Source organism: Xiphias gladius, chromosome 19 (genome assembly GCF_016859285.1).
Source record: "Xiphias gladius isolate SHS-SW01 ecotype Sanya breed wild chromosome 19, ASM1685928v1, whole genome shotgun sequence".
NCBI classification, from domain to species: Eukaryota; Metazoa; Chordata; class Actinopteri; order Istiophoriformes; family Xiphiidae; genus Xiphias; species Xiphias gladius.
The window spans coordinates 5,745,971-5,770,164 of NC_053418.1; the positions used below are offsets into that span (position 1 = coordinate 5,745,971).

The window sequence follows — 24,194 nt, forward strand, 5'->3', positions numbered from 1 at the left end:
AAGAGCATTAGTGATCAGGCCTGGCTCCCAGTCAGCTTTTCAATTCATCCCAACGGTGCTGGACGGGGTTGCGGTCTGGGCTCTAAGCAGGTCAGTCAAGTTCTTGCACACCAAATCCGTCAGACCATTTCGGCGGCCACACGGTTTGAAGGGCACAACCGTCTAAAGCAGCGATTCCCATTTGTCCCCAGTCTCCAGAAGGGGTGGTGAGGTGATAACTGGATGTAGGAAACAGGAAAAATCCAAATTAAAACGTGAAATTACATTTATGCCAAACGATGAAAAACAGCCCCAGTAGACAGGTGAATGCAGCTAGACAGGGGTGTGATCCTTCTGGCCACGTAGCTGTCATGAGAGTTCCCTCCACTTTTGTTTTGAATGAACAAATCGGAAGTCAAATTTCTGCTGGCAGCTTTTTATGAGTTGACCACCCTGTGCATGTGTGAGCTGTGGCTTTAAGAGCGGGGGTGGGGGCGTGTCGTGTCCGGGGCTGTCCCTTTTATTTGAATATACAGTAGTTCAGCGGGTTGCGAGTCGGATTTCTTCGGGCGTCTGGACTATCGCAGCCGGGACGCGGTGGTCCTGTTCGTCGGTAGTGCTCGTCGTCCGGGCCTCCGTTCGACATTTGAATGGTATCGTTCGGCTAGGAAGGCGTCTTCTCCCCGCCGCATGCACACACACACACACAGAAGAGACTGCGCCGCTCGCAACCGACAATATGGACTTGCACATACTGGACCACAGGCTACGGGTCACCAGCATATCCAAGAATGGGCTGGTGAATTTCACACACCCCCTGATTAAACTGATATTTCTCCGGAACAGGACACGGTAAGAGGACTGGTCGAGTTGGTGTCTCTCCGGTGGGAATCAATCCTGGTAATCCAGTACAGATATTTGAGATAACCTACAGCGCCCCTTCATTCATTGGATTGCCGAGGCTTTGCTGGGCTATTTGCCTGTGCATGCCCTGCTCTGCCTCCGTGAACGATACACCTCAATGCATAAAGCATTAGGGAATTACCGTAGTTTATGACAGATACTGAACGTGTGGGAAACTGCGTATCGGCCAAAAACATAATATTCCTTGTGTTCTTGCAGTGGAGATAGGATTGCATCCATTGTGTTTCCTAAGAAACTGGGCGATATTTGCACAAAACCTGCAGCAGTTTACTTAAGACTGCATCCGCATATGTTAATATGCATTTATTTTATAATCCCGTAAAATGCATGCATGGATTCCTGTTAATGCAGGCTTCCTCTACTGAGCATAGGACCAGCAATTGACCAAGCGTCTTAAAAAGCATGCCGTGCCCCTCCACTGTATTTTGGTTGGATCCCGTTTCTCCAGCACAGACTTGACCCTTGACCTCCTTTACCCAAAACCAACATCCAGTTTGCACGTCGTCCAGATCTCACGTTGGCATTAGTGCCAGTTTTCAGTTAATCCCCGTATATCCTCCCGTTGTTATGTAATTGTTTGTTGCCCCACATATGCATGGCCAGAAGACGAGCTCAACATCTGTCTTCAAGCTGCCCATGATATAGGCCAGACAGTGGCTAAGCTGCGGCTCTCATGTCAGGCTGCGGAGAAGGTGTAAGCAAATGTCAGGGAAGATTTCCCCCCTTCATCCCCTTTGTGCTCTGTGAAATCCCAAATCCAGATATCACATTTGTCCTCAAGGATTTACTTATCCTAAGCATCCTGTGTGTACAGAACAACCCTTTAATAATCAGTTTTCAAGGTAACAGGACTAGCCCGTGCCTGCGTGAGGGGATCACGATCCTGGAAAACACTTCTTGTCCATATCTTCTCACATGACACAGCGATAACAGATTTAAATTTCACATCTGTTCATGCCTAGCTGCCTCCATCCGTGCTCATTTGTCACAGGCTATTGGGCAATATAGTAGGCTTTGACATGTCCATACCAGAAACACTGTGTCACACACTGTGTGACTTGCCCCACCTTATCAACTTCTGCACTAAGGAAATAACTTGGAATAATACACAGATGTACTGTAATTGCATCGGAATGGGCCAGGGTCATAATGAGTCACTCTAGATGATCAAGAACTGTGTTCAGATTTGCAGTAATTTTCCTTTGAACGGGCTCTGTGGAGTAGTCTGTCTGGGAAAAAGGAAAAGCTGAGCCCAGAATGAACCAGAAGAAGCATTGCAGGCTGCACTTCCTTGGTCTAGCAGGCTTGTCTGTTTTTACAGTGTGTTACGGAGATACTGGATGTACTTTATGTCATCAAAATGCGGTGCGGATGTGTTTTGGCTCGTTACCTCCACCGAGGAGGTTTTTGTTTTCACCCATGTCTGTTTCTTGGTTGCTTTGTTTATTTGTCCGCAGGATTACGCAAAAAAAGACCTGAAACGATTTGCACCAAACTTGATGGAGGGATGGTTCACGGGTCAGCGAAGAACCCGTTACATTTTTGCTCTGGATCCAGATAAAGGGGCAGATCTAGGAATGATTTATCTCTTCCTTCTTCGCATTGCGAGATAAGGCACTTTTGGACATTTTTGTCAATATTTGGCTTTGGCAGAGGTATGCACTCTACTGAGTGCCATTTTAGTTTTTCCTGTTCTTTTACTGAAGCAGATGTTTTTTTTTTTTTTTTTTCTTTGGTCAAACTTTCGCCAGGTGGAGACGATTGAGTTCATTGCAACTCAAAACAATCGTGGAGCACAAACAAGCCTGATTTTCTCGGTTGGTTATTGCCATCTCCCTCTTTCCGGCCCCTGCCATTCATTAGAGAACAGCTCCCCACACAAAGTGATTTGAAAGCAGCAGCATAGGTAGTCACTTCTAGGAGCCAGGGTTATCCTTAAATTGTAACGAGGTAGATTTTCCTCCAACATCATCCAACATAACTGACGCATTAAGAAATCTGTGGGGCAAGAGAGGAAAGTAGTCACAGGAGCATCTCTGCCTTTTCTAGAAATAAGAACCCTCATTTGACGAGACACAGCGTGCCTAGTGTCGGCCACACTGTTAATCTGAAAATGTCAGTTGTGTTTGTAGTTATTCAGACAACGTGTCATGAGCAGTGTAACGATATGAGGAAAGTCGAACATTTTTTTAAGTTTAGACCTCGAATAAGATCCACTTTTTGTGTAGTGGCATCAGCTATAGGCTAGAGATTGAGTGTGGGAATATGTGTGTATCTTTGTGCACTGTTGCAAAAAGTGAATGCATTTCTGCATCAGCCATGTATTATAAGATTCTATTAGATACCCGAGGATGTGAATGAATCCCCCTTACAATTGACAAAAAAATATGGACCATGGACTCGCAAGCAGTTTGTAGTCTTGTATAGTCCTTAGTTGTTGTTTTGGAGTCTATGGGTGTGGTAATTATCAAAGCCCAGTATCAGCCCAATATATCAGCATTCCTGTACTTTGGATGCAGCCCTACAGGCTCCACACAGTCCGCCTTTCTTCCCTTTCGGCAGCTCACAAACGAGAGCATGGGTTGGAACAATGCCTCAGCTGAGCCAGAAACCCAGTGGGGATTTTTCCACTTGTCTGCTTCAGTGATCTGTCAAGGTTGGGGCTCTCGCTACCAACACATATACAAGTCTGCCCCCCCAATCTCTCCCCCACCCTTTAATAACAAGCAGGGATTTCAAGAAAAAAAAAAAAAAACCTTCCCCATTGTTCTAAAAAAAGTGGAGCCCATGAGAACGCTATAGAACGGTTTTGTAGGAAGCTGTGAAGGTAGCAGACAGCTTGGTCGTCCACTGACGATGGGGCTGAGATAGCTCGAGGCTCGCTCCACGCACTTCAACAACATCAACTCTTATCATGTTTCCTCAGCTGGAGCATCAGTTGCAGACACCCCAGCGCCGCCCACCTTCACTCCCTCGCTACCACTACCGCCCGTTGTTTTGTGCAGCTGGATCAAAGTCCAGACTCTTGTGTGCTTGGTTTTCATCTTCCCCTCTCAGCCGCTCCCTGGCTACCTGTTGCTTCCTCCTGTCTTTTGGTTGTTTTCCGTCTCCTCCTCTTCATGTTCCTTCATGCTTCAGTAGAGGGAGCTTGTTATTTCGAACTCATTACAACCAGTGATCAGACACAGGCTGTGTCACTGTTACAGAGTGCTGTACAGGAAATCAACTTGTCAGCAAATCATAATGAAATGCTTGATAATGATGAAAAATGCACATTGCAAGTTCCAAAAAGTCCAAAAAGATGCAAGTTACAGTGATATGAATCAAAGAAAAAGCAATAATTCCTCACATTAGAAAAGCTGAAACTCGCACATTTTTAGGGATTTCTAATTGATAAATGGCATGATAAATCAATTATTAAATACAACAACATGTCGTCCATAGTGAGCTTAACCTTTAGATACTGTGTTTCCATTGGGCTGTGTTTGTTTTCTGCTTGTCTGCTTTTCCCTTTAGAAAGCTAAGAAATCTTTGTTGTGGATTCGGTGGGTCCCTGGAACTGCAATTTGTCAAATCTCTATATGCATTTATTCCACTAAATTCTACTAAGTAATACAAAATCTTAATTGTGTTGAGCAGATTCAGTTTTTAGATGGAAATAGGAAGAAAACTAATACTGAATTTCTGCAACAAGAGATGTCAAATTTTCTCTTCCTCCGTGGGTTTCACTGATTGTAGGTAAATGCAAGCTTCTTTAGACAGAGTGATGAAAAGGATTGAATAGTCATCATAAAAACAATGTTAGGCAAATTAATTTTCCAGTATGTTTGTCAGTATTGTGTAATGAAGCTTATCTGTCTTATCTGTACTTCACAAACAGGAAACCAAACAAGCACAGTTGTCTCACAGATGGATTTCGCTCAGGTTGCTTGACAGCACACGACCAATGCATTGCAGAGGTTTGGCTGCCTTGCAGGTGTTTTTCATATGTGTGTGTGTGTGTGTGTGTGTGTGTGTGTGTGTGTGTGTATGCATGTACATGTAAACCGGTAACTGGTTTTAATGTTGCGGCTGTTCGATGTACACTACCTGCAGGAAACTGTGAGCTGGGGAAGGTGAAGGGTCGACAGGAAATGAGGGGGGTATTATAACACAATGGGCTGGCTGAGCTTGCTAACACAGCTGGCAGTTAGTATTACAGTGTTCTCTCTTTGTCTCTCAGTGGCGTGATTGTCCCATCTCACGGTAGGGATTACTGTTTGCTGAGTCAGGCGGTCTCACTCAGGCTTCTACTGTAATAGCCTCAGCTGACTGATAAGCAGAGGAAGAGAGGTGTGTGTACAGTGAGATGTTTTAAGAAAACAGGAATGTGTAGCACTTCGTTTTTTAGGGATTCAAAGAAAACAAAGAGAGGTCACCCATTTAAAAATTGCTCATAGCTTCTCTCTAGCAAAAATGAAGGCTTTTAGCCCTACTAACTCAATAACAAGGAATTTTTTTAAGGGCGAAAGCTTTCTTTTGGTTGCTTAGAGCCATATCGCAGATGGTACTTTGTATTTGTATTTGCTATCTCCTTGTGTTAGTGGACATCCTCTCAGAAAAGCTTTCATTTTGTCCTTTAGTGACTCACTTAGATGTATATCCAAAAAGATGTCAGACATTTGTTTTTGAAGCATACATTTGTTTTTGCACTAGGCTGGATATTTATGTAACACTAATCTTATCTCCCTAAATAACAAAGTTGGGGTGAAATACAAAAGAGCATTTCAATCCAGGAGTCGATGCCCTTACAGTTTATCTTGTTTGCATTACTACAGTTGAGAAAGTGGGATGATCCATTAGTTCCAGAAGTAATATGGAAGTTTTCTTCAGATGTTATCCTCAATGTTCCTCACCACAGAAATATCATATAGTCTTTTGGATAATTTAATGATACAGTAGGTTTAAGATAGAGCAATCAGTTTTAATCATTTCCTTTTTATGACCTGTTAATAGTGGATGGCTCTAAATCGTGCAATACCCATGATGAACCCCAGCCACCATTGCTATGAAGAAGAGGCTTGGCAGAGATGCGAATCAGAGCTTGATTCCAATTGGTAGCATGGTTGCAGAAGTAATTTAAAATTCATCCAGAATCCAAAACTGTTTTTTCAGGATTCTATAAAATGTAATCTTATCTTCAGCTCGCCATTAGCAACACACGCAAGAGAATTTCAAGCTCAGTGATTGAGATTTTCTTATCAAAGTGCTTCTTTGAAGTTGTAGTTGACTTTTCTTCTGAAATTTTTACGTACACAGGTTTGTATGATTGAGTTTTATCAAAGAACCAGATAACTACTTCATGACTACTCATGATTAAGACAGGAGGATTTTAAGCCCATCCAACTCTTTGAAGTGCTCCACTAACCTAATGTTGTCTGTGATGAAAATAAGCAAAACTTGTACTTCAACAACACCGGACGCCTGAAATAACCCCTCCCACTTTGAACTCCTATCTGCATTATATTCTGGTAAGGAGTCTTGACACTGGTAGGAGGTCTACTCAAAAAAGTAACAAAAACCACTATAGCCTGAAGCTTGAAGCCCTCAGGAGACTGAGCTTGAGTTGAGAGTGTATTGAAAGCCCAAAGTAAAATGTTTAGGTCTGGAATGGCCAGTGAAGATTGTAGACAAGTTTGTCTTGTCAAAGTCACCATTAATGTCCAAGTTGAACCAGAGGCTGCAGGGCCAGTCCATCTCTTAAGTTACGCAGTAATCTGTTCTCTCTGCCTACAGCTCATCAAACATTTCAGCTCTATTCCAGTCTCTTTGTTTTTGCTATTATACCAACTAAATTTCTTTGGATGTAGAAAAAGAGGAATTTCTCCCATCCAGAAACTTGATTTGATGTATATTGGTCTCAAAAATGGATCTAATCCAAGAAAATGTGTGTTTTACCGCCCAGTTCTTTCCTCAACCTGTACCAAATCCCATGGGCCTTTTTTTCCCCCCTCCTACCCCTGCTGCCCTTTTTCATCATTTCACAAAGGGAACATTCAAAAGAACTGAACACTGGGGCCCGACCAAGCAACAGCCTTTGAAAGCCAATGGTTTTGGCCCCAAGCCCAATGAAGACACAAATACCAAACTGGAGAGAAAAAGTATAGTAAATTGTAATCAAGGAATTTGATGGTTTCTGTTTTATAGAGAGCAGTTCTGAGATCCCAAATAACAACAACTTTATACCAGCTTTTTTTCTGTCTTTACTTTGTAAATTTTTAACCCCAATGGGCTATATCAGTTGGCAAAACTGCACTGTCTTTTCAATATTTAACCCAAGTTTTTTTAGAACAAGGTGGAAGACGATCTCATTAGTAATTTTTAAAGTTTGTGGACTTAAAGCTTGAAAAATGCAAACCTCAACAGTTCTAATGCAGAGACATTTAAGCAAGTTACGGACTTGATTTCCATAGCAGATGCATATATACAATCCCATGAATTCTGAACTCTCATATCATCACATTTAGCAGTATTATAGTGGTCCTTCCTTGAATGCAGCACTTGGTAACTGAAGCAGTGCCCCAGTTTGGTGTGTCACCCACCATTTGCTGTAGACAAAGCAGCAATGCTGGCATAATACTGAGCTTGGGCCTGTGCTAAATGAGTGACAGCTTAGTCCTGAACCCTTCGCACATTTTCTTTTGAACCCCACTTACTTGATTCCTGGTAACTGTTATGAAGACCTGAACCTCCATTTGTTGGTCTAAAACGAATAACACTGTTCTCCCTCTCTCTTTCTCCTTCCTCTCTTCTCCTTATCTCCTGCCTTCATGTTTTCTTGACTTCCAACCACATGACTCTCTCCATCTGTACTTCCTCTCCTGTTCCAGATGTAAGTTTTTCAGTCTGACGGAGACACCAGAGAACTACACGGTTGTCCTTGATGAGGAAGGATTCAAAGGTAAAACGCCCTTGTGCACGTACATCTGTTGTCCTTCCACACCACTCTAGTCGTATTTGTACACTAAATACTGACAGAATACACCATATACTAATCTATATAGTATAAATTTCTGCAGTTATTATAATATTTTGTACCAACAGAAAATGATGCCAGACATGCATTGATGGAAACCAAACAAAAATTTCAGGAAGCTACTTTCAAATTTGGGAACTTTAAGTGGAACACTACCGATTTTACACTTCGAGATCCGTTCACTAGTTCACAACAGAAACCGTTATTTTGTGTCTCTGGAGTGATGCCATCAGGGTTATCTCAGTGTGGGTCTGGAGACTTCCCTTTTTTAATGGAAAGCCTGTGTTGCAAACTGGGGTGTGGAGTTTGAAAGGCATGCCCATTATCAGACAGCGAAGGTCTAGAAAAGATGTTATGGATTTACATTGTGGGAAATGTTGGATCCAGCAATTTTACAGGGACTAAAAATCAGAAAATCTTCCTCTGCTGTATCAATTTGTACCTTTTTTTCCTGTCTGTCTTTGTGAGTTCCCCAACTGTATTGAAGTACAATATTAAATAGCTTGAGTGCTCTTTTAACAAACAGAAGGCACAATGTTTTTCCAAAGATTCAGTACTTTATTTTATGTTTTCTGAAATCTTCATGAAGCTGTCTCACCATTGCACACGATTTGTTCTAACATTTATAAGTTGTGAGCAGCAACAGCAGTGAGTAGCAGATTTTCTGTATGAACATGCCACATACTCAAAACATGGTCAGAACCAGTACGTAGTTTTGAAATAGGCCACAACATTCTGTTGTTTTACCACTCCAATGTTACTTCCTTCCTTCCTTGCTTCCTTCACAGACCAAATGCGGTAGGATGGGTGTAGACAACCAGAAAATGTAGGGAAAAAAGCTGTACAAGAAAAAACAAGTCTTGTGAGCTTAAATGAAGAAAAGCTAGAGCAAAGAAAAGCTTTTCATGTTTTCTCAAATACAGAATGCAGATTTGCCTGACTTCCAACTTCCGGTATTGAGTGCTTTCACTGGTGGGAAAGTGTAAAATTTCTCTGTAATGTCAGTGAATGAGACTCATGTCCAAAGAAGACTGGATTCAGTGTTGTTGGGGCCTGTTGCCTCTCTCATCCCTTTGGAATAAAGCATCACATACGGGGAAGGTTGGGTGATAATAAGAGTGTTGTCTGTGTTGTCACTTTAGCAGCTGCTGCTGTTTGGTGCTTCTGACTTGCAAAGGTCAAGTGCAGCTTTACAGTAAAAAGTATTTTCTTTGGGAGATAAAGTTCAAGCTGCACTTACGGCTAAAAACCCAGATTAGGCAAATTGTAGGGACTTTGGTGCATGTTTACAGACATACAAGCAAAAACACAAAAACTTTTTGAGCGTGCCAGAGGAAGGCTTGGTGGGTGATCAGTAAGATGTTTTCAGTTGATCAATGAGGCATTTATAAAATATTTTTAGTTTAGAGCTTCTTAAATGTGAGCACTTGTCTCCATTTTTCCTTCAATTAATTTTGAATTGAATTTTTTCATATTTTCTGAGGGTTGGACAGATAGTTATTTTGACTTTTTAACATCACTTTGGGCGTTTGGTCAGTTGTGATGAGCATCTGTCTTTATTTGTAAAATTGATTTTGGACACTGGACACTTGTTATACAAATCAAACAGATAATGGTTAGATCTACCAGTTATTCAAATATACGTCAGTAGAGCTCTCTGTCAGTGTTTTGCTTCTAGAATGTACCTTTATCTCTCTGACTACAGTCTTGGGACAGGGTGAACAATATACATCAATCAGCCACAACATTAAAACCACCTGCCTAATATTGTGTAGGTCCCTCTCGTGCCGCCGGAACAGCTCTGACCCGTCAAGGCTTGGACTCCACAAGATCTCTTAAGGTGTCCTGTGGTATCAGGCACCAAGATGTTAGCATCAGATCCTCTAAATACGGAACGGCTTGAGATCTGGGGGAATTTGGAGGCCAAGTCATCACGTTGAACACTTTGCGAAACCATTCCTGAACAACTTTTGCTGTGTGGCAGGGCACATTATCCGGCTGAAAGAGGCCGCTGCCATCAGGAAATACCGTCGCCATGAGGGGGTGTACTTGGTCTGCAACAGTGTTTAAGTATATGGTACATGTCAAAGTAACATCCACATGAATGCTGGGACCCAAGGTTTCCCAGCAGAGCAGTGCCCAGAGCACCATTTTCCCATAGTGCATCCTGCTGCCATCTCTTCCCCAGATAAACGACGCACACGCGAGAAAAAGTGATTCATCAGACGAGTCCACCTTCTTCCATTGTTCCATGGTCCAGTTCTGACGCTCATGTGCCCACTGTAGGCGCTTTCGGCGGTGGACAGGGGTCAGCAATGGGGATTCTGACCGGTCTGCAGCTGTGCAGCCCCGCATGCAGAAAGCTGCGCAGTCTTGGAGATACTCTGACCCAGTCGTGTAGCCAGTCGCTCAGATCCTTACTCTTGCCCATTTTTCCTGCCTCCAACACGTCAACATTAAGAACTTACTGTTCACCTGCTGCCCAACACTGTATATCCCACCCCTTGACAGATGCCATTGTAACAAGATAATCAATGTTGTTCGCTTCACCAGTCACTGGTTTTAACGATGTGGCTAATAGGTGTAACTTTCTGTGTACATGTCATAGTCCCACACACTTATCATCCAGCCATTTTTGTCTAGGCCTTTTATACAAATGTAAAGGCATATATCGCCTCTGGGTGCTTTGGGTCTCCCTCTGGAGAACGAGTGCCTTTTTTAAGGGGTGAAAGCTGGTGTAGCGAGGCCACAAGGGGCCGTCTGTGACAAATCGTGCCAACCAGATTAGTTGCCCTTTGGATGGGAACGAAGAAAAAGAAGATAGAGTATTCACTGCAGGAGGTAAATACCATTTGGTTAATATTTTTAGTTAGCTGAATGGTACTGAAGCCCTAACCAACAAAAGGTTTCTGAAACTTCAAATGAAGATGCCTTTCAGACATGCAAGGAAAGTTTACCCTCCTACTCAGTATTCAGAGGTTTGCTCTGTTTTTAAAATTCCAATAGTGTATGAAGAGCTCGGTATTAATGCATCAATCTTTAAACTCGTTATTTAAATGATAGAGGGTTAGGGTGCACCTCTCCCACCACCCAGTATCTCTTTCTTCCAACTTCTTGTTTGCTTCCTGGATAGACACCTGTTTCCCAGGTGGCTGCCAGCTTCAGCTTTGGTCTTATTTTAGCACGAAGAGTGAAATATCCTGCTGTTCAATTTTGGCTCAGAGACTCAGGATGTCACAGCCACATCTGAGGGATCGCCCCATTTGAATTTTTACCCTCCCTTGCCACCTACTAGGAGCCGCGCGTCTGAGCACATCAACACAGCTCGCACTTTGCGGCCAAGCATCTCGTGGTGGTGTGGGTGCTGTTGGCCCCTACCGAGCATAATTTTTACTTTTAAATAGCGGTTTAAATAGCAGGGGCATTTTAGGTCTCTGTGCTGAAGGAAGAAACAGGAGGTGGGGCGAGGGAAGTGTGTGTATGTTATACTGAGCAGCAAACAACAGGAAGCTGCCTCGTAGTTTATACCTTCACAAATATAAAGATACGCCACCAATAATATAAAGTTGTGATGAGGTGCAGACGTTAAACACTTCATTGAAAAGGGGCTTTTACTCTGAAGCTACTAAATCACTGATGTGTTGCTTCTAGAAAAGTTGGTTGTGTGACACCCCCCCTTTATATTATATGCAGTGTCACATCCCTGGTGGTTTTGTTTTAGCTTGTGAATGCTCTTCCTCTTCACTGGTGCCGCATGGCTGTGTTTAGCACATGCTGTCATACTTTTTTTTTTTTTTTTTTCTCAAGACCATGACTTGACATATCAGTGAATAATTTTACATTATCAGTATTTTTATTTTAACAGTTGAAGCACGGCACTGATGATTAGTCTGTTTTGAGAGCTCTGTTGTCTCGTTTGGTTTTGAACACTCACATATAATGTAAAGCTGATAGCGGCAGTGTCTGCATTGGGGATTTCAAGGACCTTTTTCATCAGTCTTGTCAAGTATGTCGCCATCCTCTTGTGTTTTAGTTTTACATTTACTCAACATGCTATATCAGTCACACAATTTGGGAAGTTCTGCATCAGAACGAGCTCCTCCTCGTGGGAATATCTGTTTGTTTTTTATTAGTGTGGCAGTTGCACTATTATTTCACACAATGGGTTTCTTTTTTAAAGTATACCCAAACCGCTTCTCTGGGTGACGTAATGGCGATGGAATAAATTACCCCGGTAAATGACGATTTTGGTGATTTGAAGGTCAAACGACAGCTGGCCTCAAAGTTAAAAGGGCACTTGAGCATTTCGGTATGCACTAACATAAAGATAGGGAGCTTGCAAGAGACAGATTAAAAAAGCAAATTGTCAAAATCAGCTCGAGGGAAGGACTGGCTTATATAGATGGATATCCTGACTTTTTGAAGTCCCTGCTATGGGTCAAGTTCCAAAAACAACACATCCTGCATTTCCCGTAATGCAACCCGTTAACATATTTCATCAGACCTTCCCTGCCAGCTAAATTTCCCCTACTTTCAAACTCCATGCCTCCAGTTTATAATGCACATGTTCAGTCAAATATAGGCCTGACATAAAATAACTTTTTCAGACTTCAGAAAGCCCCCGCCGGAGCAGGTTGACTAGTACTCTCTATCACAAGTAAGCTTATATCTGTGTGTAAAAGAGGGGTTGGAGCGCCACTTTAAAACAGCATCTAAATGACCTGCAGCTGACCAAATCGCTGCTAACTGGGCATGTTCACCATCATACATTAGCAGAAATCCGCACATAGTCTACGTATGCCCCGGACAACTTTTCCCTTCTTTCTCCCTTCCCGCTCAGAGCTCCAGCCCTCAGAGCACCTCCAGGTAGAAAGCTCCATCTGGCTGCCGCTCAATGTGGTCTCCAACGGCAACGCCTCCAGCAGCTCACAGGCTGTTGGCGTGACCAAGATCGCCAAGTCGGTCATAGCCCCTCTGGCCCAGCAGCACGTCTCGGTCTTCATGCTCTCCACTTATCAGACCGACTTTATCCTGGTGAGTGCCGTCAACTTTTGTCTTTTTACTTTTTTAGCTTTTACTCCACTTTATTCATCTTCGGTCTAATCAGAGCTCAAAGGATTCTTGTTAAAATGAAAGAGGCACTTGAAAGCTTCACTCTTGTATAATTTAGAGCGATCTTGAGCAATTTTTCCAAACTCTCTAAACGCATAAAAACTCCTGTATTCTTATCTTGCAAAGGAGCCTTTCACCTACTGAGCTCTGCCAGACAATAGGAGACACACTGCCTGCATCTTGTCCACTTAGCAAATTTGCAGTTAAGGAATTAATTTCAGACAGAGTTTATGGCACTAAAAAGTTGGTTGAGGTAGTACATGTGAAAGTGTTAAGTGGGCAAAAAATAGATGGTGCTTAGACAGACGTTTGTGTCAGCAAGTATATTAATGGTTGACATGCTGGTTGAGCTCAAGTATTCCCATAAAGTGAGCCAGTGTCCAACCCTGAAACGACAGGATATTTACTAACCTTGTATGGCCGGTTGATCAAGGTGCTTATGTACTTTTTACAGTGCTCTAAAACGTCTTCCCATCAATATTAATGTTTCACATCTATATCGCGTAGGTGAGAGAGAAAGACCTGTCTGTAGTCATCGGCACTCTGGAGGAGGAGTTCAACATCTACAAGGAGCTGGGGGGAGAGTCCGTCCCTGTGCATTGCCAGGGTGTTTCCAGTCGCCTCCAGAAGAACGGCAAAGAAGGTAGAGGTCCCGCCGGCTGAGTAAGAATTCGCCGACTGCTCAGGCTCGGCCCAGAGGATGACGTTAAGATCCTTTAGCACCACCTTCAGGTTGTTTGTACAAAGTGTAAGGTAACTGTGTTTTAGTTTCAGAAAATGCGATTCTACATTCAAAGCACAAACTAATGAATCCCATTAAAGAACCGCTTTTCAAATTTAATTCCTAATTGAATCATACAGGATTAAAATCCATCAAAAAGCTTTAACTGCAAAATCAGCAGTGTATGATCAGCTGTGCAGCTTGAATTATTTTAGACTGTAAAATAGGCAGCAGGATTCTGTAGCTCATTCTCTGTAATCCAATTATGGACATAAACAGTGATTCAGCGTCAGAATGAGCGTTACAATCCATTGATCCAGCCTGTGTGAGTACCGAGAGCACTGTTCCTCCCCATGGTTAATATTTTTTTCAACTCGGCAAGCGCTGCCGCAGTGTCGTGGTGTGTAAAGACAAAACCGCTCAAAACCCACTGCCTCACAGGGCCGTCCGAGGCCTTCGTTGTTCCACAATCTGTGTGAAAACGCCACACAAGTAGTGAGAGAGGGCCAATGGGGCGACCGGACCATATGCATATCGGCATGCGTACGTCCTACCAGCCAACTGCTCTCCACTTCAGAGATGCTTTTCTGAAAGAGGTGCTGTGGAGTTTTCCTCTCAACCCGCAAAAGTTATGTTTACATCCGCTGTTACTCACTAAGACACATGGTGAATATCCTTGAGGTCTAACAAATGTGTTTTAGAGCATTTCGTTCCTCATAAAACATTTGCAGAGAAGAATTTTTTTTAAAAGGCATTTTAAATCCAACAATGTTTGTGGCTTGCAGTCTTCTTCCCTATCTTCGCTGGCACGTTGCGGCATATCACGTCGTGTGCCTACCACCTGTTGGTCGGTTGAATAACGGCGTGCATGTGCGTCCTCCTACCCGTGCACAAGATAAAACAAAACTGGGGTCTGGTCTGAAATTTGCAGGGAACCTTTTAAAGTCTCCAAAATCTTCTTTCGTAAAATAGGAATTACATTTTTGAATATTACTTTGAATATTCAAAAAATGTCATAAAGGACCTAAAGTACATAAAGGACTACCAAGTTACAGTAACAAGTGTGTCTGTAAGGATTTAATTCATGTTCCAGTCCGGCTTTTTCTAAAATTAACCTACCCTGTATCGACCCTGCGTAGCATAGTAAAGAGATAAGTGAAAAATGTATTTATAGCAGGAGGAACCTGTTGTTTAAGGACACCTGTTGCGCTTAACAAAGCAATGTTTGACTCAAACAAACATTACAGAATATGTTATTGTATAATGAAGCCCTGCCAACGGGCTGGGCCTTCACTAGTTTTCAGACATAAAGGGGACCTTTGAACGGCATTGAATTACAGTATCCTTTACAGGAAGTTATTTTCATCACCATGAAGTGCAGAACATGCTGAAAAGGGTTTTCCAGCCCCTCCACACTCTTTCATATCGTTGCATCTCTGAGATATCAGCTTTAGGTCATTATCAAAGAAAAACAATTCTTTTTTTTTCTTTTTTTTAACTCAACACACATGTCAGACTAGTTTAGAAACTTCTCACCCGCCAGGTATGCTGTCAAAGAGCAGGCAGAGTAGTGACCTAAATACAGCCTCCGTTTCCTTACTTTCATCTGCAAGACCGAAAGGGAAGATTAAAATAAAGCTGGGAAAACTTAATAGAGAAGGGAGGCAGGTTATCTGCGACAATACGGCAAAACATTGCCAACTGAACCTCAGTTTAAGGACCGAGGTTGAATGAAACTATGAAACATGGACATTGATTGTAGATGAAGTTCTAAGGCGTTGAGGATGGGTGTCAGCATCCACGAGAAGAAGAGGAACTCCTACCAAGGAGCTTCCTACCAAATTCAACCACTAAATGTGCTTCGCTACAGCCTAATTTGTGGAACTGTTTAGTGAGTTCCACTGATATTTAAAACATATTAGAGCAGAGTTACTGGAGGACGGAGGCATTGCTGCAGAGCTGGAATACAGCACATGCATTTTGGACAGAAATGCAGCAAATGTCAGAGAACAGGGGCCTCGCCACCTGCACGAAGAGGTGCCTTTTTTACAAGTCAAAATTCACTTTTAGAAATGTCTCAAAAGTCGTTTCATTCAATAGAAAAATATAAGAAAATGTGGGTTTTAAAGCAGATGTACAGGACTACCACTGTTTGTTTACTGTGAAAAGCTGTTCTTACAAACGGTCCCCTGTTCTTCCAGCCATCATACCTACAGTTCACCCAGTGCTGATCCCCCAGAACCAGTTCTGCGTCATGTCTCTGGACCCGGACACGCTGCCATCCATCGCCACCACGCTCATCGACGTGCTCTTCTATTCCAGCAGGTGAGGCGCCGCTCGCTGCCGCCAACGCAGTACCCGTCTGAAACACACGGTGGCAGCACATGATGCAAAGTAAACGTCGGCTCAGGGGCTTTAGAGTAGCATTAATCGTGACAGGTACCCTCGTAGGTGATTATTTCACATTAGACTTGATTTTTGAGAACTGTGACAGGAGACACACTGATCCCTTGTCAAACCCAGATATTGTTAACACAGAGGAGCGTTGTCCAGGCGAGGTAAAATGCAAAGATTTCGTTTTTTCTACTTTTGCAGCCATGGTTATTTTAATTAATTTATTTTTTTTAATCCAAAAAGTTTAATTTTACAAGCTCTGTGAGGTAGAAACACAATAAAAAGGTCACAGAGATTACGTAAGTGTAAAATTTAAAATTGCATACGTTGGATTCGGGCCACATGTCCTTAACACCTACCGATAATAATATATATTCAATATATAATCCAAAATATTGCAAAACTTATCATGAAACTAGTTTGCATTTTAAGAACGTAAAGTAAAAAATGCATCATCATGTTTTGATTCCCTTGAGGTAAAAACCAACTGTTCTCTTCCGACTCACTGTTTTTGCCCAGGTCTTGAGAATTATTTTAATGTGCGAACGACTCCATATATTCATCTTCAATACAAATGGCCTGGGCCCTTATTAAATGACCAGCTGAATGTGCTTCCTCCACTGCAGTCCTAAGGAGGGCACACAACCATCTCCCAGCCAGGACTGTATCAAGTTCTTCTCCTTCTCCCTCATCGACGGCTACATCTCACTGGTGATGGACACTGAGGCTCAGAGACAGTAAGGGGCTCTGAACTTGTGCGCGATTGAAGCGCTGTGATGGCGCGCAGACAGCGGAGCGGCATAAGTAAAGGAACAGCGCCCCACAGCTTCAATGAATTATTGACAGCAAGTGAAGTGAGAGTTGCTTTGGGTTAATAGAGGCAGTCGAAGGTCAGTTCTGTGTCTGCTTAATTGATACTTGTCAGATACAGCTTACCTCAGTCCCGATGTTGTCTGACAACTGGATTTAGAGCCGCAGCCGCTCTATGACGCTTTAACAACTTTTTGATGCCTGCATTCTCCAGACAAACAGCTGCATTATGTCAGAAGAATAAGTATCAGACAATGAAGAACGATAACGTAGTAATATTTGTTTAACCAGAGAGGCTGTGTAGCCATTAAGAAGACACTATATAAACCCTAAGTTGGTCGCGTTGCTGAAATGATCAGCTCCAAGTCACATGGACTGTAGAGTTGACCATTCTGTTTTCTCCATTGAAACGGCTCAGTTGTATATTTTACAACCGCTTACATCATTGTTGCCCCCCCCCCCTTTTTTTTAAATTTTTTTTATTTATTGCGTCACTGCTTTGTAGGTGTCGCAGTGTCCTCATTTGCGGGCTTTGTCTGGAGATGGCTATACGAGGGTAGTCCCCCCGTCCGTCTCCGACATGGCCCTGCGTATGTTTGCACTCGGTTGCTCCGTTGACATCAGTGCTTGGTCTTTGTGCTCTAGGTTTCCTGCTGACCTTCTCTTCACCAGCTCCTCCGGGGAGCTGTGGAGAATGGTGCGCATAGGGGGACAGCCGCTGGGCTTTGGTAAGGCCGCTTCCTTTCAAATACCTCAATGAATACCTCTTTAGTAACTTACTCTACCTGCAGTTTAGAGCGTGTCAGTCATTTGGAAGTGTTTCGCTGGCTGGGATAAATCAGGTGACTTTGTGTCTGACTGGTGCTATAAATCTGATCAGAAATCTTGTTGGGTTATACAGAGGGTCCATTCCATTGTCTCTCTTGTCAATGATTGGGGCGCTGCCGTCCTCTTCTGGTGACGGAGCAGATACTGAGTTACAGTACTGACGTGTTCTAAGAAATTTGATTGGGGAAAAAAAAAAAACTTCTGTCGATTTAAGATGGAAACACTTTAACACGTGGCTGACACGCTCTGTGAAATTCAGAAATTCATTGGTGTGTCTGTGGGTCTTCATTTTTAAAGGATGAAATTGCAGGTGCTTTTATTTTAACCTTTCTGTGATTTATTTATTGCGTAATGAATTAATTATTATTTTGCCAGTCGAGCTGGAAACTCTGTAAGGGGTTGGGTAGTTTTTTGCCAAATTATATGAATGGGACCACCAAACAGTGTCAGCTCCACTGCCTTACATCTTTTCTACTACAGTTCTTGCACTTGCAGTCTGCGGTAAGTTGAATTCCACATGCTGTGTCTTGACTTGACTGTCAAATTGATTTTCTCCTTTCAAATCAACACACAGACAGACAGGCAACGGGTTTATCTAGAAAGAGACTTACATCGTCCTTTGGTTCAATTTTTAATCAATCTTAAGCAGGGATTGTGATGCTAACTTCAATGTATTTGTTCTGTACTCTCCGTTTTCTAGATGAATGCGGCATAGTCGCCCAGATATCTCAGCCTCTAGCCGACAGCGACATCTCTGCCTATTACATAAGCACCTTCAGTTTCGACCACGCTCTGGTGAGACCAGCACCTCTTACGTCATTAGTTAGGCCACCACCGCTGTGTTCATGGAGGCGAAAGACTGGAAACTCGATGCATTTGTGGATTAAAAAAATGTATTAGACTTAGCTCAGGTATTTAAAGACTTAAGGTTGGGCTCTGTTTCTTAATGTGGGAGATGGAGACAGATAAAGAACAAGCATATGTCACTAGAGACACAAGCAGAATTCCTGTAAGGTTTAGTCAGCAGCTCTGCTTAAGGCAGGTGATTCCAAATCACTTTGAGGGTGTTTTACTGACGTTACCTTGTCTATAAATTAAAAAAAAAAAAAAAACAAAAATTGTAATCCAATTAAAAACCAATAAAATGATTTCATCCTGATATCATTACCCGACCAAAAGCATTACAAGTTCAAACAAGTATCAAACAATTTCACAAGTATCTCATTATGACTGTCTGCCTAAAACATGCCTCTTTGGAGTTTTGAATTTGGAAAGCAATAAATTACTCCTTGTTCAAATAACATGTAAACTGTGTCGTATCCCATGATACATTTCATTTTTAATATTACCTGTGCAGTATAATTTTGGTCATTTTTATGTTTATGTAGAAATTATAGAAGAAATTTGATGAACTATTAAGGTAAAGTAAAAACTTCATCAATGAAGGATCCCTCTCAAAATTACTTTATATATTATTCGGTAAGGGTAAGAGTTTTTATTACGTAGCCTAATATAACTATAACTTTCAGTAAGAAGCCATAAAACTCTAAGCCGTGGTATAACAATGTAAAAGTGTGGTGTATGCAAATTTACGTAGAAACTACATAAATGATGCTGAGACCCCACAGTTGCTCGATGGATTTTGCGTTTGTGTTGCACAAATTCTGTGTCTTGTCTGTCGAACTTAGTCAGCAACTCTTGCTACCTCCATTATCTTGAAAAATTACCGCGAAGAGTTTATCTGGGTCATATGTTTTGCCATTACGCAGAAGCTTATCGCAGAATGTCACCGAGTGAATCAGAAATTTCAGAGTATTTGAATGCCCCGCCAGCCGGAGTCGGTTTTTTAATCAGGTTAGTCACCGTATGCTGACCAAGGGTGAGCAAAAAGAAGAAAGAACAGAGGTGAAAGTCATCAAGATGCTGAATCGCTGGGTATTCCACATGCATTCAACTGCTGTTACCCACCTACTTTTTTTTAAGGCCGCTGTTAAAGTGTCGTGGCAACGAGGGTGGAAGTCACTATCGTAACTGTATTGTGCCCTGCAGCACGTCTTTTCCGTTTGACATAACCGTGAAGTGTCTCAATCACAGAAAGTCACTTTGTCAGCGTCATGGAATGGAGAATCACCATAACCTCGTAAAAGTTAGTGGGATTAGTTTAGATCAGAGTGGCCTACTAATAGCAAATTCCGTTGTAAAAAAAATGAACCAGCTGAGACGTCACAGTTACTTCTGCTTGTGCGCTTCTGAGAATCCACGCTGCTTGGTAAAAGCACACTGGGGACATTATCTCGGCTACGCAATTGCTTTAGCTATTGGTCGAATAGTTACAATACAATAAATCTTTTTGTCAGTAGCAATAGTTCGGAACTATTTTATGCCACTGGACGTATATACTTTGGGGTATTCCTTTTTATTCTTTTTTTTTTAAGTGTAATCTGCAATTTTGTTAGAAAAATCAGTGCAGATTTGTAAAGAGGAAGAAGGGAAAGGATGGAAGTCATTCAGAGGCCTCTGGACAGACTGGTTGCAACGGAAATAGTTTTAGACATTTCCAAACATGAAAGAGAACAAAGTGACGTCACTAGAGTAGGTTAAAGAGAATGTGCATATGGGATGATGGGAGGTCACCGTCTGGGTCATATTTCAGTGACTCATTTTGTCTTCAATAAAAAGTCTAACGGAAATTCCTGTTGACACCAGGGAATTTCATGGCAACTGCTGAATGTGGGAAGTTTCGTTCCATCTATGCAAATTGTTGTGCGTGTTTTGTAGAATGTTTGTTTGATTTACAGTGCACATTCAGCTCCAGCAAAAGACCACTTTTCCGGTCCTTAGGCTTCACAGTTTCACACCAAAGATTAGACCAACATATTTAGCAACTAGCCGGTCAACGTAGTGGAGGCCAACACAGAAGCTAAAAGAAGAGCGAATATTGGACTCCGGTTATTCAGACGGCCAGAAATTCCCGATGAAAGCTAATGGTTCCATGTGTGTAAATAAGCAACTGAATCTACAGCTTGTTCTGCACGGAGAAATCAACTAATACGGTCTTCACTTTTCTTCATACAGGTCCCTGAGGAGGACATAGTGAGTGTGACGGACATGCTGCAGCATCAGAGGAAAGAACCGGCCACTAGCTGATTTCTGAAGCCCGTTTGAGGACCCCCCCCCCACACACACACACACACACACACATCGCTCCCCCCACTCCAGCTCCAGGGGCCAGGGGGTCGCAGGCCAGCAGGAAGGAGGCTAACTCGGTGCCTAGACTAGCGCTGCATCGCCCGCAGTATTAACCTCTGTGAACTTGCCACGGACACCAGAAGCACTTCTTTGTGGTGTGCACACACGTTCAGTTTGTGTCACCTTTTTTTATGGCAGGATGCACTGAGTCGCAGGGGGGGCCCACAAGCTCGTCCATGCGCGACGAAATCCACAATCACTCCTAAACACACACACAATCACACACACACGCACACCTGCACATTCAAATTCGCAAGCACAAAGTCAGACATATGAGCCTGTATCATAGACTGTCTTTCTCTCTAATACAGGACTTCAGATCACATGGTGTATGGTCTAAAGTTGAATTGTCCATTATATTATTTTGTTACATACAGCAGAACACACTCCCCAGTGCTATAAACACACAGTCTTCCCGTAAAGTTTATATCATAATGCCATGCTTCTAAACAACCCTTTTTTTTTTCTTTTTTTTTAAATCGAAGGCCATTCGCAGCAATTGCAGTTTTCCTTTTAGCGAAACCGAACGTGTGAGGCAAGGTTAGTTGTGTGAACGTTGATCTTACAGTGATTCTCGCGCATAAAGCAAACTGACAGCTTTTATTTTTTTTGACTACAGCGCTCGCTCATTTTGGTTTGAGGAAGAATGTGTAGGTAGTTCGATTATATTAAAACCACTACCAATGCAGTCTGACAGGACGGTAGGTTTGGTCAGTGTTGGTTTTTTTTTTTAGAGTTCAGCATTTCTTAACAATAGCAAGGTCAATAACACTATGTCTTATTTTTTGTTATTTGCACAATACACTTTTAGTTAAGCTAATATCACTTAGATTTTTTTTTCTTTGGTACAACTACATTTTGTACAATTTGAAGTAAAGGTATTCTGTAAACGTTTGTAATTTTTTGTGCTGCTTCATTCAATAAAGAATATTGAAAATAGGTACTGGTTGTTCGCTTCTTGACATGAGATATTTTTCTAAACGCTTAAGGCATAAATGCAGGGTCATAGCTAAAATGCATGTTCCAACATAAAGTGACTGTCTGATGAGAGGCTGACAATTCCTTGAAATCTGTCATTCATCACTCACGAGTCAACTACATGAGTGAGGATAAGAGATAATTTATGGTTATTAAAAGGGATGAAACACATCAGATGACTGTAATAATAAGGACCTTTTGGTAACATCCCAGCGGTGATTGGCCTGTGTCTGCTTTTAAAGGGAGGTCTTGGAGCCGTGGCCTCAAGGGTGTCAAGCCTTTTGTTTTGGAGTCAGTGGTGAGGTGAAGCCCCCGCCGGAGGTACAGCGGGGCTCAGGTCGGTGATGTTCCTCGAGTGGTGTCGAACACAACTGCTTAATTGCTTGAAGCTGGACCTCAACTGAAGATGAAGCAAACCCAACACATCCTTTAGGCTGTGGGACTGACGTCTGAATAAGACCCACCATGTTTACCTGCAGGAAATTAAATCCGGGTCTTTGATGAAATTTATTTAAGAGGCACTTTTTTTCGATACTCTGAGGCTGAAACGGAAAGTACAATGGGACGTCACCTGCGTAGGGACGAGATACACCTTTAAACTGATGGATCGGTCTAAGGGGGACGGAGCCTTGGGGCGCACCAGTGGACCGAGCCCCAGGTCTGGAAAGCCACCGTGAGAGAGGTAAGAGACAACCTGCAGTCCTGACCCAGTGATGACAAATAAGTAATCAGCAGTGTCAACGAGTTCCCGCAATCCAATACGATACAGCGATAGAGCCTTTACCTATGTTAAGAGTTTTTTAGAAGAGCTGTTTCAAAGTAGAACATCTGTGTACAAGCTTTGAGCTGCTTGGCCAAGATGTCTGAATTAGGGTTGAAATTAAATCAAAATAACTCGTTTCAACAGCACCTCAAGACTAGCACAGTGGTTTCCAGCCTTTCTGACTTGTGTCCCCTTAAAACAAAGCAATCGTACAGTATTTATTAACCCGTGAGGGATTTTCCATTTTTAGTGTTTAATTCGAACAAATTTTTAAAAGCCCGGAAGAATTAAACCATCCCACTTTCACATGAAAGCAGCAATGACCGGAGAAAAGTCTGGGACATATTGTTACTGAATTCTCCGGCATCCTTTATTCACAGAATCAATGTAGATAGATTGAAACGGTGTATCATTCAGTGGTTTGATATGTTTTCCTTTGTAAGTGACTCCTTTTGCGCTGTAATATGTGTAATATTTTATGTCATAATTTTTTTTTTTTTTGAAACTTATCTGCGAGATGTCATTTGAGAAGCACAAGGCATTTATGTCACACCTCTGAGGCTGAGACAATCAATGTACTGTCATAACATGAGTGAACAGAAAATGGCATCATGGAGTTTGGTCATTCCATTCAGTCTAATTGTGTATGTGTCAACGTGGGTGGGTGTGAATGACCTTGCACTTTAAATATTGCATATATAGGCCAGTTTGACAGTGAAGGGTGTTTTGCAAAGTTGCACTTTGCTGTTTTTACACTTGGCTGGTTTGTTTATCAACAGCTGTCATTATGGATTATAAACCCAATGGACTTCTCAGGCACTATGGTAAATATCTCTATCATATCTAATAATACTTGCATTGTTATTTTATGCCTCTAATAACACATTTTAGTACTGAGACGCAAAATTTAAATGTGCAATAATACTTTATATGATGACAATCAAATTTTATATTCTGTACAAATTATGTTACGGATACATACATGGGCTGATGTGTACATTAATTTGTTTTAGAAGTAGTTAGTAGTTTTTTTCTGATAATTACTCATACTCTTTTTAATGACTTACTCTTTAGCAAACTACAGCCTAAAAAATAGTCCTGTCCAAAGAAGTGCTTTTTTGGGGGAAACATTTCCAGTGATATTAAAAGGATTTCCATTTTTACCCAGCAAACAGGGAGTGATCAGAGGCGTCATTCAATTCAGCAAACATTGCTGAATCTTGTTGGGTTGTATGAGTGACGTTTCTCTTTCCTGTTTTTTTATTTTGACTGACAACGTGACAAAACAGTGTTTTTACACTGGTCTGGTGCTTTAAGCCCTTGCCAAGAGTGACTCTTTTTTTCATTCTTTTGTTTTAATAATGTTTAGAGGTTTAAAAAAAAAAAAGATATCTAGTAATTCACAAAAAAAAAAGGGCGAA

The 24,194-nt window shown here is 42.0% G+C and overlaps 1 protein-coding gene across 2 annotated transcripts; it reads left to right on the plus strand.

The window, feature by feature from the left end:
• Positions 1-476: 476 nt before the first annotated feature.
• On the plus strand, positions 477-21,971 carry castor1 (cytosolic arginine sensor for mTORC1 subunit 1). Of its 2 annotated transcripts, XM_040155819.1 has the most exons (9): positions 477-831; positions 7,773-7,843; positions 12,759-12,952; positions 13,538-13,673; positions 15,953-16,076; positions 16,772-16,882; positions 17,601-17,683; positions 18,484-18,578; positions 20,859-21,971. In XM_040155819.1, the coding sequence occupies exons 1-9, from the start codon at positions 719-721 to the stop codon at positions 20,928-20,930; spliced, it is 999 nt and encodes a 332-aa protein (XP_040011753.1). In that variant the 5' UTR covers positions 477-718; the 3' UTR covers positions 20,931-21,971. The 2 variants fall into 2 exon arrangements, with proteins under 2 accessions (XP_040011753.1, XP_040011752.1); XM_040155818.1 differs by lacking the exon at positions 20,859-21,971 and having other exon boundaries at positions 18,484-20,851.
• Positions 21,972-24,194: the final 2,223 nt, after the last annotated feature.